We start from the raw sequence: 15959 nt of genomic DNA on the forward strand, positions 1-15959 counted from the left end.
GCAGAAGGAGGCCATTTGGCTCATCGAGTCTGCACTGGCTCTTGGAAAGAGCACCCTACCCAAGGTCAACACCTCCACCTTGTCCCCATAACCCAGTAACCCCACCCAACACTAAGGGCAATTTTGGACACTAAGGGCAATTTATCATGGCCAATCCAACTAACCTGCACATCTTTGGACTGTGGGAGGAAACCGGAGCACCCGGACGAAACCCACGCACACACGGGGAGGATGTGCAGACTCCACACAGACAGTGACCCAAGCTGGAATCGAACCTGGGACCCTGGAGCTGTGAAGCAATTGTGCTATCCACAAAGCTACCGTGCTGCCCTAAGTTGTGAACAGTCTGGTTCAGACTCAGCTAGTTTATAGGGAGAGGGAGTCTGGTGGGGACTGAAGGCATTGGTTGCTATCTTTCCAAAACATATGGTGGAAATATCTGTCCATCTAGTACTGGATGTCAGGCAGAGTGACAAATCAAAGATAGAGGAAGTGTTGTAAGCAGTAGTGATGAGGGAGAGTTTGGCTTTGTCAGCATACACGTGTTTTTCAAGGATGTTGCTGAGGGACAGCATGTACATAAGAAACATGAGGAGGCTATGAACAGATCCTTGGGAGACTCCAGGGAGAATGGTGCAGGAGCCATTTGCTGCCGATTCTCTGGCTGTTATGGGATAATTAAAAATGGAATCACATGAAAGCCACCCACCCCCCCCCCACCCCCCCCAAAAAAAAAACTATAGAATGCAGGAGAGGCTGCTCCACCTGGTTGGTGGAGCATGGCTGGTGGAGCTGTAGAGTGAGAACTCGGTGCTGCTCATTGGATCAAGAGAAATAAAAGTTGTGAAAAAAGTAAAAGACTTTCGACCACCCGTTTCACATGACTGCTCAAGTCAAAGTCTAACCTTTATATTTCCTTGGCTGGATCACTCGGATTGCAAAATGAGAATTTGGCAGTGGCCCTAAAAATTTCCAACCTACACCACCTGCAGTCTCTAACAGTTTAAGATTGGAGCCATACCTGCGGCTGCTTAGACGGGGGCGCTGCAGAGTGAGAGGTCGGAGCTGAGCATTTTGAAATCGGAGCGGGAGACTTTTGGATAAAGTCTGCTGACAGAGACTCCAGGACGTCACCTTCTGTCATACTCTGTAATAACAATACAATAAATGTGGTCAATCCATCTCAATGAACATACATACAAAGAGATCAAATTCTCAAGAATTGAAGCACAAATAACCTTCATGAATAAGAATTGCCATTAATTCCCCACTTCCTCCTTTAGGTTCTCACATGTCAATGTGATAATGGAGTGGGGGACGTGGCACTTCTGGAATGTGCAAGTGAGAGTGATAAATAAATAAATAATCTTTTATTGTCACAAGTAGGTTTACATTAACACCACAATGAAGTTACTGTGAAAAGCCCCTTGCATAGTTCTGTCTTTCTGCAGTGTTCAGTTAGACCTGTACTTCATATGTCTCCACAAGACATTTAACAAATGTGTAAATATAAAGAAAGAATTATAATCTGTACTTTGGTATGAAAGACAAATAGTGAGATGCCATTTTCTCTAAATGGAACTAAGTTTAATTATTACATTTTCAAGATTTAGAAACTGGAACGAGTGAAAAATTGTATTAATCCCTTATTATTTTCTTTAAATCTCTTTCATTCTGATTGTTAAACAAAGAGCAACAAAATAGAAGTGATGAGCATGAGGTTTTGACGAGATATTTCATTTTCTCACTTCTGACATTCCTTATTCCTTATGTTCTTGTCTCCTTTATTCTCCTGTCCAACATTAAGGAGGTCACACACACTCATATTCGTGTTCCTGAGAGTGTGGTGTACTCCAGTCTTGGGCAATAGCTGAAGTTTCATTGCTGATGCTAACAGTGCCACTGAGATTTTGGGTGGGTTCATCTAGGAAATGGACTGGAGGGATTTTACTTAGGGGGGTGAGGGATGGCAGGAATTTGCATGCGGTTGTTATGTTTGTTTCTATCAGCATTACTGACTGCATCGTTAGTTATGTAGAAAAATAATTTTGTACCACTTTCCTCCCTGCATTTGGGGATGTTAGGATATTCAAATGTTTGGTGTCTGGTAGGTGGGGATATGCGGGGGGGGGGGGGATTTCTTTGCTTGGGTTGAGGAGGGGCAGGTGAGGCGAGTGTTGCTGACATTGAAAGTTTCTTTCTGGAGAAGGTGTTGGAGCGGGGTGGTGGTTGCCATCTTGAGAGTACCCGGGTGGTGGGCCTGGGGGAGTCCAATGTGTATATTGCTGATCGGGTGAGGGGCTTGGAGCCCAGACCAAATTGATCTTATGGAATGTTAGGTGACTGAATGAGCCTGTGTTTTCACTTATTTAAAGAGTTTCAGGAAAGGTTGGGTGGGGCAAGTGTTTCATTCGGCCTTGTATATCAAGGCGAGGGGGACTGCAGAGTTAATTAGTAAGAGGGTGGCGTTCTCGACCAATAGCATGGTGGGGACACGGGATAGATATGTTATGGCGAGTGGTAAATTAGAGGGAAAACCGTGGTCGTGGTGAATGTCTACGCTCTCAACTGGGACAATGTCGATTTCATTAAGAGAATATTGGTGAAGGTTCCTGACACGCATCGGTTGACTTTAATACTGTTCTTGTTCCTAAGCTGGATCAGTCATGCCCCAAGTCCTTGAAGGTGTCAGCGATGGGCAATGGCAAGGGGGTTGTTGGGACTTATGGAGCAAATGGGGGAACTGGACTTGTGGCTGTTTGGGGAATTTTCGTTCTTCGCTCCTGTTCACAGGGTGTTTTCCTGAATCAACTTTTTTGTTATGGACAAGATGTTGTTGGCCCAGGTGGTTGGGATGAGTACTCAGTGATTGTGGTGTTAGACCATGCGCCACATTTCGCGGATTTGTGTGTAGAAATGGGGGGTTCCCAGTGGCCACAGTGGATGTGGGGTTGTTGGCCGATCGATAGGATTGTGAAAAGACAGAGGTGGCGGTATGCACTTATGTGGCACTTAATAAAAGTGAGGAGATTTCTACCCCTGTGTTGTAGAAGAGAACTGAAGAGAACAAAGTGCTCTGACAAGAAAAAAATCAGCTTTACCTTCTCTGTTACCTTTGGTTTTGATCCTGGACCAGTGGAGGAAGGGGCCACTTTACCTTTATCCTGTTAGAACAAACAAACAAACTTCGTTTGAATTATATAGAACTGAAAACTACTGGTAAAGCAACAACATAAATACAGTGAAATATGTCAGCATTCTATGCCATGCTGGCATATGACACCAATCTGAAAGAAATAAGTTGATCTGCTAAAGCATTTAGTTTTTACACTGCAGGATTAACCCACAAAATGCAAAATTATGACTGTTTAATTATTGGGCACTTTAAAAATTGTGATCCTATCAGATACCTTGCAAGATTCAATATCAAAATAATTTCGACTGTACAAACAGAATTACGATGTGGAGATGCCGGCGTTGGACTGGGGTGAGCACAGTAAGAAGTCTTACAACACCAGGTTAAAGTCCAACAGGTTTGTTTCAAACACTAGCTTTCGGAGCATTGCTCCTTCCTCAGGTGAATGGAGAGGTATATTCCAGAAACATTTATATAGACAAAGTCAGAGATGCCAGACAATGCTTGGAATGCGAGCATTTGCGGGTATTCAAATCATTACAGATCCAGAGATAGGGGGTGATCCCAGGTTAAAGAGGTGTGAATTGTCTCAAGCCAGGACAGTTGGTAGGATTTTGCAAGTCCAGGCCAGATGGTGGGGGTGAATGTAATGCAACATGAATCCAAGATCCCGGTTGCGGCCGCACTCATGCGTGCGGAACTTAGCTATAAGCTTTTGCTCGGCGATTCTGCATTGTCGCGTGTCCTGAAGGCCACCTTGGAGAACGCTTACCCGGAGATCAGAGGCTGAATGCCCTTGACTGCTGAAGTGTTCCCCGACTGGAAGGGAACATTCCTGCCTGGTGATTGTCGCAGTGTCTGCATGGTCTCGCCAATGTACCACGCTTCGGGACATCCTTTCCTGCAGCGTATGAGGTAGACTACATTGGTCAAGTCGCACGAGTATGTGCCGCATACCTGGTGGGTGGTGTTTCCACGTGTAATGGTGGTATCCATGGCGATGATCTGGCATGTCTTGCAGAGATTGCCCTGGCAGGGTTGTGTGGTGTCGTGGTCGCTGTTCTGAAGGCTGGGTAATTTGCTGCAAACAATGGTTTGAGGTTGCGCGGTTGTTTGAAGGCAAGCAGTGGGGGTGTGGGGATGACCTTGGCAAGATGTTCATCTTCATTGATGATGTGTTGAAGGCTGCGAAGAAGATGTCATAGTTTCTCCGCCCCAGGAAAGTACTGGACGACGAAGGGTACTCTGTCAGTTGTGTCCCGTGTTTGTCTTCTGAGGAGGTCGGTGCGGTTTATTGCTGTGGCGCGTTGGAACTGTTGATCGATGAGTCGAGCGCCATATCCCGTTCGTACGGGGAACAGAAGTGGGGCAGCATTCTCCGTCCTGCCGCACCCGCTTTCTGGTGCGGTGCACCCCTGCCAACAGCGGGATTCTCCGTCCCGGCAGCTGGCCAATGGGGTTACTCTTTATGGGCACCCCCAGGCCGTCGGGAAATCCGCGACTGTGAGTGTGCTGCCGGCGTTACAGAGGATCCCACCGACGGAGAATCCAGCCTGTGCTTTTTTGACATTAGACCACTGTAGACATTTTTCTCAGTGTTCAGTTATGGCTTTGTTTTGAAAATACAAACTTATTGAAACAATTATTTTCTTGACGCAAATGGATTATCGAACCTAGGGCAGCACGGTGGCCCAGTGGTTAGCACTGCTGCCTTACGGCGCTGAGGTCCCAGGTTCGAGAACGGCTTTGGGTCACTGTCCGTGTGGAGTTTGCACGTTCTCCCCGTGTTTGCGTGGGTTTCGCCCCCACAACCCAAAGATGTGCAGGGTAGGTGGATTGGCCATGCTAAATTGCCCCTTAATTGGAAAAAATTAATTGATACTCTAAATTCTTTTTTTAAAAATGGATTATCGAACCAAACCTTAGGGTCAGGTTGCTCTTTAAATCTGTAATCAGGTGGTATAGATTCTTCCTTTTCTCCCACTCGTTCAGCCTTCTTCTTAGTAGCATCTGATTCCTGAATGTATAAGAAATAAAGTTATTCAAAACTGAAATTCACATATTTAGGTTCAATATCCATCAACAACATTTCAATAAGATAATAAATAGAGATAAGTGAATAAGGGCTCTGAAAAAGCTGCCTATAAATGCCTATTGCAGTTGTCCGAAACATGAAATGGACCGAGAGGATGTTCCTTGCGCACTCTCATGGTATTTAAACCAAGCTTGCACAAAGCAGCCTCGTATATCAGTCACAGGCATTGAGAGCTTAGAGGTCAAGTGACTATGAGAAGAATACAGTCAAAGTAATCTGCCACAAAAATTGGTTTATTTACACCCACCGATCAGGTAGATATTCAACATCACTTTCTCTTGTCACTAGTTATTGCCTTTAACTTCATGGCCTTAAAGCTCCTGGTGGGTTCAGTGAGAAAATCAAGCAACATCAGCCCAAAATGCCTTGAAGGATCTTCAGGTATTTTTTAACATTAAAGATGCTATAAATGCAAGAATTCGATGATATAGGAGACAGAGGGAAATTTCTTCATCATATCTTGAGCAAGGAAAAGTATTAGGTATGCTTATTTATTTTTAATATTATATGTTCACAATTGGAGGAACTGAGAATAGCAAATGGCACCCTTACTGTTACAATTACTGATATTGTTGGACTGGAAAAGATCAGTGTTAAATCAAACTACTTTCATGCAGACAGCAGTATAATTAGCTCTACTAAGATTCAGATTAACAAACAATGTAATAATTATTCAAACACGAAGTATAATGAGATAAACCAAAAGAGGAAATGCTGGAAAATCTCAGCAGGTCTGGCAGCATCTGTCAGGAGAAAAGAGCTAATGTTTCGAGCCCTTCAAAGGGCCATCTGGACTCGAAACGTTAGCTCTTTTCTCTCCCTACAGTTGCTGCCAGACCTGCTGAGATTTTTCAGCATTTTCTCTTTTGGTTTAAGATTCCAGCATCCGAAGTAATTTGCTTTTATATAATGAGATAAATTTCATTTGTACTTTTACTTCTGGACCAGTGAATACTGGAGCTGAATTGTCCGGTGCTTCTGTTGGAAGTGTCCCTGCGAGGAGGTCAAATGGATCTTCACCCTTTAAAATAAAATAGATTTTTCAATTTGTCACTGAACTAATCAGAAATATATTCTACCAACAGTGAAAAATGTTCCTTAAAACAACCCAGGCAACTGTTGCTGATACTTAACTGACAGTTTCCCAACATACTCTGCCGAAAGGGGAACTTTGACCCTGAGTGGGGCGGGATCCTTCTATCTGGGACATTTTCGCATGATGAAGGTGGGAATGCCGAGCGTTTCCACGGCAGGGGTTGGTGGGAAGCTACGACATATATTCCGGCCCCCACATCATTAGTTATGTAACTGGGTGCTTTGTGCCCTATTCTGTGCTGGGGCAGACATGCTAATGGCATGTAATCCACCATCATATCCGGTCACTATATTGAAAAGGCAACCAACATCACTGACCCACTATTGAAGAAAAAAGACTGACGTCCTGAGAAAGAAGATGGATCTCCAGGAACACTCTTGAGGCTGGATGATGGAATTCCTCGATGACGTAGAATCTGGAAGATCCACCTGTAAATGCCCCCCATGCAGTGCTGTGGTGTTCCAGAGTCCAGGATTGCTGGTGGCCTTCATCCCGAACTCCAGAGACAGCCTAACTATTGTTTTTTTTATATAAATATTTTTATTAAGGTTTTTGAAAATTTTTATAAAAATAACATAGACAATGACATCAACATGGTATAATAAACACCCCCCCCCCATCTCAATCTTCACACACCCCAACCATAAAACAACAATCAGGCTCTGCCCCCACCCCCTTTGGAATACTGCATCTGCTGACATTTTAATTTTCTCCGGGAAAGTCGACGAACGCTGTCACCTCCGGGTGAACCTGACCATTGGCCCTATTAAGGCGAACTTTATTTTCTTGCGACTGAGAAACGCAGCTATGTTACTAACCCAGGTCTCTACACTTAGAGTTCCTCCACATTAACAAGATCCGTCTCCGGGCTACCAGGGCGGCAAAGGCCAAGACGTCAGCCTCTTCCGCCCCCTGAACACTCGGCTCTTCCGACACTCCAAAGATCGCTACCTCCGGACTCGGCACCACCCGTGATTTTAGCACCGTGGACATTGTCTTAGCAAAATCCTACCAAAACCCTCTAAGCTTCGGGCATGCCCAAAACATGTGGACATGATTTACTGGGCTTCCCGCGCACCTCACACACTGATCTACCTCGAAAAACCTGTTCATCCTAGCCGCTGTCATGTGTGCCCGGTGGATTACCTTAAATTGTATCAGGCTGAGCCTGGCACATGATGAGGAGGTATTAACCCTGCTTAGGGCATCTACCCATAGACCTGCGTCTATCTCTCCTCCCAGCTCATCCTTCCACTTGCCCTTAAGCTCCTCCACCGGAGTTTCCTCCACCTTCGAAAGCTCCTGGTAAATATCTGAAACCTTCCCCTCTCCCACCCAGGTACTGGAGACTACTCTATCCTGTATCCTGCGTGGCGGCAACAGCGAAAAGGCCGGTACCTGTTTTCTCAGGAAGTCGTGCACCTGCAAATACCTAAAACCATTTCCTGCTGGCAATTCAAATTTATCCTCCAAGGCTTTCAAGCTGGGAAAGCTGCCATCTATAAATAGATCCCCTATCCTTCTGATTCCTGTCCTCGGCAACTCCGGAACCCACCATCCTGTCTACCCGGTACAAACCGATGATTATTATAAATCGGGGTCGAAGCCAATGCTCCTTCCACTCTCTTATATCTTCTCCATTGCCCCCAGATTCTCAGAGCCGCCACCATCACCGGACTTGTGGAGTATTGGGCTGGCAAGAACGGGAGAGGTGCCATTATCAGTGCTCCAAAACCGGTGTCTTTGCATGACACCGCCTCCATCCGCTCCCATGCCGACCCCTCCCCCACTACCCACTTCCTAATCATGGCTATATTAGCAGCCCAGTAGTAATTGCAGAAGTTCGGCAGTGCTAACCCACCCTCCCCCGAATGCGCTCCAGCAACACTTTCTTCACTCACGGGATTTTACCTGCCCATACAAAGCCCGAAAATCCTTATTCACCCACTTGAAAAAGGCCTTTGGGATGAAGATGGGGAGGCACTGAAAGACAAACAGAAATCTGGGGAGGACTGTCATTTCCACGGTCTGTACCCTCCCCGCCAGTGATAGTGGGAGCATGAAATGAAATGAAAATGAAAATTGCATTTCGTCACAAGTAGGCTTCAAATGAAGTTATTGTGAAAAGCCCCTAGTCACCACATTCCAGTGCCTGTTCGGGGAGGCTGGTACGGGAATGGAACCGTGCTACTGGCCTGCCTTGGTCTGCTGTAAAAGCCAGCGATTTATCCCTGTGCTAAACCAGCCCTCCATGTCCTATCTCTTAAAGTCCTCTTCCATTTGTTCTACCAACCGAGATAGGTTTAACTTGTGCAGTGCCTCCCATTCCTGGGCCACCTGGATTCCCAGATATCGAAAGCTCTTCCTAGCATTCTAAGAGGCAGCTCTCCCAGTGTCTTCTCCTGTCCTCTTGCCTGGATCGCAAACATCTCGCTTTTCTCAATGTTCAATTTATACCCCGAAAAATTGCCAAATTCCCCCAGGATTCGCATTACTTCCCCCATCCCTCCAACGGGTCTGAAATATACAAGAGCAGGTCATCTGCGTAAAGCGAGACCCGGTGCTCCACCCGCCCTCTGAACCAGCCCTTTCCAGTTCCTGGAGGCTCTTAACACTGTGGCCAATGGCTCTATGGCCAGAGCAAACAGTAACGCGGAGAGGGGGCACCCTTGCCTCATCCCTCGGTGTAGTTTAAAATACCCCGACCTCAGTGGGTTCATACGCACACTCGGTATTGGTGCCTGATAGAGCAACCGCACCCAGTCAATAAAGCCCTCACCAAATCCAAACCTTCCAACGCCTCCCACAGGTAAATCCACTCCACCCGATCAAAAGCCTTCTTCGCATCCATTGGTATCAGCACTTCCACCTCCTCTCCTTCTGAGGGCATCATAATAACATTTAAAAGCCTTCGATCATTGGCCTTGAGTTGCCTGCCCTTTACAAATCCCGTCTGATCTTCCCCTATCACCCCGGGACACAGTCCTCTATCCTTGTGGCCAGTATCTTAGCCAGCAGTTTGGCATCCACATTCAGAGGAGAAATTGGCCTGTATGACTTGCATTGCTCAGGATCCTTCTCCCGTTTCAGGATCAATGAAATCGAGGCCTGGGACATTGTGGGGGGGAGGATCTTTCTTGCTTCATTAAATGTCCTCACCAGCAGTGGGCTCAATATCTCTGAAAACGTCTTATAGAATTGTACCAGGTAGCCGTCAGGCCCCGGGGCCCTGCCTGATTGCATGCCGTCCAGCCACTTGATTATTTCCTCAATCTCAATTGGGGCTCCCAGCCCTTCCACCAGGTCCTCATCTACCGTCGGGAACCTCAACTGATCCAAAAGCTGCCTCATCCCCACCACCCCAGCCGGGGGTTCCGACTCATATAATTTACTATAGAAGTCCTTAAACACCTCGCTCACCCCTGCTGGGTCCAGGACAGTATTCCCGCCTCTACTCTTTACTTTACCTATCTCCCTGGCCACCTCCCTTTTCCTAAACTGCTGCGCCAACATTCTGCTTGCCTTTTCCCCCTACTCATAAATCGACCCCCTTGCCTTCCTCAGCTGTTCCACCGCTTTCCCTGTGGTCAACAGTCCAAACTCCACCTGTAACCTCTGCTGCTCCCTCAGCAGCCCCGCGTCCGGGGCCTCCGAGTACTCCTGTCCACTTGGAGTATCTCCTCCACTAATCTATCCCTCTCAGCCCATTCCGCCTTTTCTCTGTGGGCCCATATCGAGATTAATTCCCCTTTGACCACTGCCTTCAGAGCTTCCCAAACCGTCGCTGCGGAGACCTCCCCCATATCATTAGTTTCCAGGTAGTTCTGGATGGACTTGTTAACCCGCCCACAGATCGCTTCTTCCGCTAACAACCCCATATCCAGTCTCCACAGCGGGCACTGCCCTCTCTTCACACTAACCCGTAGATCCACCCAATGCAGGGCATGATCCGACACTGCGATTGCCGAGTATTCAGTATCCACCACCTCCGGTATAGTGCCCTGCTCAGAACAAAAACGTTGAGCGAGAGTATACCTTGTGGACATGTGAGAAAAGGAAAACTCCTTCGCCCTTGGCCGTGCAAAACTCCATGGGTCTACTCCCCCCACCTGTTCCATAAACCCCTTCAATTCCTTTGCCGCAGCTGGCCTCCTCCCTGTCCTGGATTTTGACTGGTCCAATTCCGGATCAGTGACTGTGTTAAAGTATCCTCCCATGATCAGGTTATGTGACTCTAAGTCTGGGATCTTACCTAAAACCCGCCTCATAAATTCCACATCGTCCCAGTTCGGAGCATATATGTTCACTAGTACCACTCGCACCCCCTCCAGCTTCCCACTCACCATTACGTACCTACCCCCTTGTCTCCCACGATTCTCCCTGCCTCAAATGCCACTCATTTGTTGATCAAGATCGCTACCCCCCTGGTCTTTGAGTCCAGCCCTGAGTGGAATACGTGACTGAGCCACCCCTTTCTAAATCTCATCTGGTCTGTAACCTTTAGGTATGTCTCTTGTAGCATTGCCACGTCCGCCTTCAGCCCCCTCAAATGCACAAACACGCGAGCCCTCTTGACTGGCCCATTCAGCCCTCTGACGTTCCAGCACCCCCTGCCTACTAGCCATCACCCTTTCTAGGCCAGCCTCCAGCTCGCACCCCCAGCCTGATCGATCCCCCCCCACCCACCCCCCCCCCCCCCCAAGGCAGTCGCCATTCCCGACCTCCCATTTGTCCTCTAGTAACAGTTCCGACCCTGTCAGCAAAGCAGCTCCCCCCCCTCCCTTCCCCCTAGCAACAACACTAGAAACCCAACCCCCCAAGTCAAGCTCCAGCTTAACACCTGCTCATCCCCCACTGTGCTTCTGAGAGTCAGCTGACCCATGCTGACTTGATAGCGCCCGCCCCTGGCACCAAGCAGTCTGTCTCCCCATTGTTCTCTCCCCTCTACTCCCACAGGGACAAACATTATTAAAGCATCACATTCCCCAGCAAAGAAACATCAGAAAAAACAGTGAAGAAACAGCCAATTTAGAAAAATAATCACCTAAAAAGCAGAACCAACCCCAAAGCCCACCCCCTCTCTAACCAGCTCCCTGCAAGACAACGTTACCTTTAGCCATCCAAACAGCCCCTTATTACACATAACACTACTCATATTTATACAATCCAGCACCACAAATCGCCGCCACAGTACTTCTCCAAGGCTTCAGTCTCTTTTAATTCGCCTCCAGCTTCATTTCTTTAATAAAGGGCCATACTCTGTCTGGTGTTTGAAAGTAGAAGTCCCATTCCTCATGTGTGACCCACAGGCGGGCTGGGTACAGCATCCCAAACTTCACCACTTTCTTAAAGAGGACCGTTTCTGCCCGATTAAACCCAGCTCGCCTCTTGGCCAGATCCGCACCCAGGTCCTGATAATTGCGCATCTCCCAGTTCTCCCATTTGCTGCTCCGTTCTTTCTTGGCCCATCGCAGAATGTGTTCCTTGTCCCAGAAACGGTGAAAGCGTACCACCATGGCCCTCAGCGGCTCGTTCGCTCGGGGCTTCTTCACGAGGGCTCTGTGCGCTCTATCCACTTCCAGCGGCCGAGGGAACGCCTCAGACCCCATCAACTTCTCCAGCATGTCGGGCAGCACGGTGGTGCAGTGGGTTAGCCCTGCTGCCTCACGGCGCCGAGGTCCCAGGTTCGATCCCGGCTCTGGGACACTGTCCGTGTGGAGTTTGCACATTCTCCCCATGTTTGCGTGGCTTTCGCCCCCACAACCCAAAGATGTGCAGGGTAGGTGGATTGGCCATGCTAAATTGCCCCTTAATTGGAAAAAATGAATTGGATACTCTAAATTTATTTTTAAAAAACTTCTCCAGCATGTCCGTCATATAAGTCCTCGCATCCGATCCTTCACTGCCTTCAGGGAGGCCGACAATTCTAAGATTCTGCCTCCTGAACCTGTTCTCCAGGTCCTCCAGCTTCTCCTGCCTTCTTTTCTCGCTGTCGTTCATCATCTCCCCCTTGGTCTCCAGCACAGTTATGTACTCCTCGTGCTCGGACATCTTTTTCTCCACATACTGGATCGCTCTCCCATGGGTCTCTTAATTCTGCACAACGTGATCAATCGAAGCCGTAATCGGGTCCAGTGTGTCCTTCTTCAACTTGGCGAAGCAATGTTCGAAAAACTTCACCAGCTGCTCCGTCAACCACTGTGCCCTCTCCCCGCAGCCCTTGCTCTCCACCATGCTTTCCCGCGTTACCAGCTCTGCTTGCATCTTCCTTGTAGGACTTGTCTTCGCACACAACCACTTCTGGTCCAATTCTCCATACACCGAAGGGGGATTTCTCCTTACTGTCTCACTCTTCGCTCACCAATTTATCCCATAAAATCCTAAAAAAACGGGAGAAAAAGGTCCAAAAGTCCGTCACAGGCGGGAGCTATCAAATGTGTGACCTACTCTTCCATGGCCGCCACCGGAAGCCAGCTGAACTACTGTTAAGGTGCATCCCGACATCTGCACACCGCATTGTTCCAGATGTGTTTTTCACCGCCGCCACTTTGTTCCCGATGTGTTTTTCACTGGCGTGTTTTCCCGCTGGCGTCACAGAGAATCGGATGTGGATGAAAGATTCCAGTCAGGTCTCCAGCTCCATCTCACTGGCGGGATGTAAATCAATTTAATGCCGGCCTCCAACGCGTTTCCTGATTCGCCATGGTGGGCACCAGTGGAAGTTAACATCGCTGTGAAACTGATGTTTGCACCCAAGTCACATTCTCCCTCTTCCGTAATCTAACCCGCCGGCAGAATGGGAAAATTCCACCCTCAGGTTTTAGTTTCTACAATCAGTGTTTATTGTGAATTAGTGGCACACGTGGGGAAGTAGGATGCAGATAGACAACAGAATTTTGATCATATTTAGAATAAAAGGTTGGAAGCATTATAGTGTCAGGTCTGCTCCAGAAGTGGGTGATGGGATCAGTGCAGCAGTCTAGATTTGACTGAAGTGCGAGTTAATGCTAAATTACTAAACATGAAAATCACAGTTTGGGGTAATGGTGCCAGGAATGGTTCTGATATGATTGCTGAAAAATATTCAATGAATGTATAAAAGTGTCCTAAATTAGTTTGTTTGTGCAATTCTTCTGCTGTCATTGGCAGTTGCCATATATTTCAGATTTTACCCCCCCTTACTTTCCCATCATTTTTACCCACAGAAATTGGGGCAGCTGTTGGTGTTGTCAGTGCTGCCACTGAAAGGAAGAAAATTCATTTTTCACTTATTTGACTATGTCAAATTTCCAACATTGGGGTAGTGGACTTAGGAAATGTTCTGTGATGACATCTGAAAATTATTTACTGAACTGTGAAGTTGTCCTGAATACCTTTTCTGGTTTGCCAGTTGCCTACTGTATGCACTTTGCAAACTCACCAGCTGCCTCTCTGAGATCTATGGATTGTTTGCCTTTCGTTTCTGCGATTTCCACTCCCTGACTTTCCCAAAGGGCAGAAAGAGAGATGGCACAGTGCACAACCACAATTCTGGAGATTATACTGGCGATGTATCTGTGACCTTTCCCAGGCCCACTCCCAGGCCCATTCACACACTGTATCAACTGTGCAACATGCACGTGGTTTGTTCTAGACATACTGGGGTAGCTGAATTAGTATAATTCTTCTGAGTTCTGCTGATTCTACCCAGAGGTGTCAGCAACTATTGAAGGAATAAGGGGTGGGATTCTCTGATCCTGAGACTAAGTGTTGACGCCGTCGTAAATGGCGTCGCGTTTCCCGAAGGCATCAACAGGCCTCAGGATCAGCAATTCTGGCCACAACAGAGGGCCAGCATGGCACTGGAGCGACCTAAGCTGCTCCAGCGGCCGATCCCGGCGTCAGATGGGCGCTGCGGGGTGCGCGCATGCACAGTGGGACCGGCGTGATTTCTGCGCATGCGCGGTGTCTCCCTTCTCCACGCCAGCCCCGCGCAACATAGCATCGGGATACTGGGACCGGCAGAAAGGACATTTTTCTTTTGCCAAATGCTGGTAGGGGTGACAAATCCATTGATGTTATAAATGCATCCATAGAATCCTTACAGTACAGGAGGCCATTCAGCCCATCTCGGCTGCACCAATCCTCCGAAAGAACACCTAGGCCCACTCCTCCATCCCCCACAAAGCCCCGTGATCCCACCTAACCTGCACACCTTTGGACTTTTGAAGCTTCAAAGTGCCAGTTATACCAACAATTAATAATAATAATCGTTATTGTCACAAGTAGGCTTATACTAACACTGCAATGAAATTACTGTGAAAAGCCCCTAGTGGCCACATTCCGGTGCCTGTTTGTAATCTTCCGCGCTATGGTTGAAGCATTCCAACACGTTTATGTGGCTTGTCTATCTGTAGCAGAATGTTCCACACCTCCAGGGTCTCCTGAGGCACAATTTTATGCCTGATTATCTGAAGTGATAAGATTCCGGGCACATGTTACTGTCTGATGCTGTGGCATTACCTGTTCTGACTGTCTCCTACTCTTCCTACTCTTCATCCTCAAGCACATAGATTATATTAGGACAGCCACAGGGAACACCATATTAAAATCTTAATGTGTGTTTATCAAATCTCATTGTGACCCCACCCAATCCAAGGGAAAGACCAAGTCACGACCAGCCATCAATATATGGTGACAAACAATGTTCAAAACTGATCCAAAAAATTTAAATTCCTGCAGGTACAAATTACATGAAACCTCCAAGTTAGCCATTTCCATTTCTGAGACAACTTCAGCCTTGACCAGCCAATCTTGCAAGGCATATCTACTTCATAGTAGCCCATATTGCTACGGTGTTGGAAGGTGGAAACGTTCTAATTAATCAATGATGAAGAAAGTATTGCATAATTATTCCATCATTTACCTATGGCCTGCACCCATTTCCACTGCAATGCATAATGGTCCAGAAACCAATCTAGGGTCCATCTCAAATTTCTGTCTCCTTGTTGAAAATATCCCCAATCATTACCCTCCTTAACACGAGAATCATAAATCAAATGAATAGCCAATTAATTTACTCCTGATGTTGTTGATTGTGGGAATAATAAGGGTCAAGATCAATGTTACCTCTAACTACTGTCTCTTGTGCTCAGCCAGTTACATGCACTGCATGATCCCTTTAAGATTAACACAAAGCCATGCACATGCGCTTTTTAAAGTGAACGCTGCTTGTGCATGGCCTATTTATTCTGTGTGACACATTCCTGATTGTTGCAAAGCAGCACACCCATGCAACTTAAGGAGAATATTAGACAATACACAGGAGAACCCACTGCTCTTCTTACATAGTGCCACAGGAATGCTGCATCCATTTGAATCGGCAGACTGGGCTTTTCTTTATTACACTACTGAAAGACAACATTAGGTTAGTTCAGGTGATGAGAGGCTGCAGTGAGGCTCAGTCATACTGCTGGATTCTCCATCAGCAGGATCCTCCGCTTCCCTGGCAACGCACCCATGCCCATGGGTTTCCCGATGGCGTGGGATAGTCCCAATGAGAAACCCTATTGGCCGGCTGTCGGAACGGAGGATCCCGCTGCCAACAGGGGTGTGCCACACTGGAAAATGGGGCTGGCGGGATGGACAATCCC

At 47.4% G+C, this 15959-nt stretch overlaps 1 protein-coding gene across 11 annotated transcripts in view; it reads right to left on the reverse strand.

Annotated features, from left to right (window-relative positions):
- The window catches only part of cast (calpastatin), a 285310-nt gene that overhangs the window by 138390 nt on the left and 130961 nt on the right, over positions 1-15959 (reverse strand). For all 11 annotated transcript variants that reach the window (XM_038805226.1, XM_038805231.1, XM_038805234.1 and 8 more), the window contains 4 exons: positions 6163-6252; positions 5058-5153; positions 3102-3164; positions 1022-1147 (listed from right to left, as the gene is read on the reverse strand). In XM_038805226.1, the coding sequence (XP_038661154.1) occupies positions 1022-1147; positions 3102-3164; positions 5058-5153; positions 6163-6252 (375 nt within the window). The remainder of the gene's footprint in view (positions 1-1021; positions 1148-3101; positions 3165-5057; positions 5154-6162; positions 6253-15959) is intronic.

The sequence above is a fragment of the Scyliorhinus canicula genome, chromosome 8, assembly GCF_902713615.1.
Source record: "Scyliorhinus canicula chromosome 8, sScyCan1.1, whole genome shotgun sequence".
Taxonomy (NCBI): domain Eukaryota; kingdom Metazoa; phylum Chordata; class Chondrichthyes; order Carcharhiniformes; family Scyliorhinidae; genus Scyliorhinus; species Scyliorhinus canicula.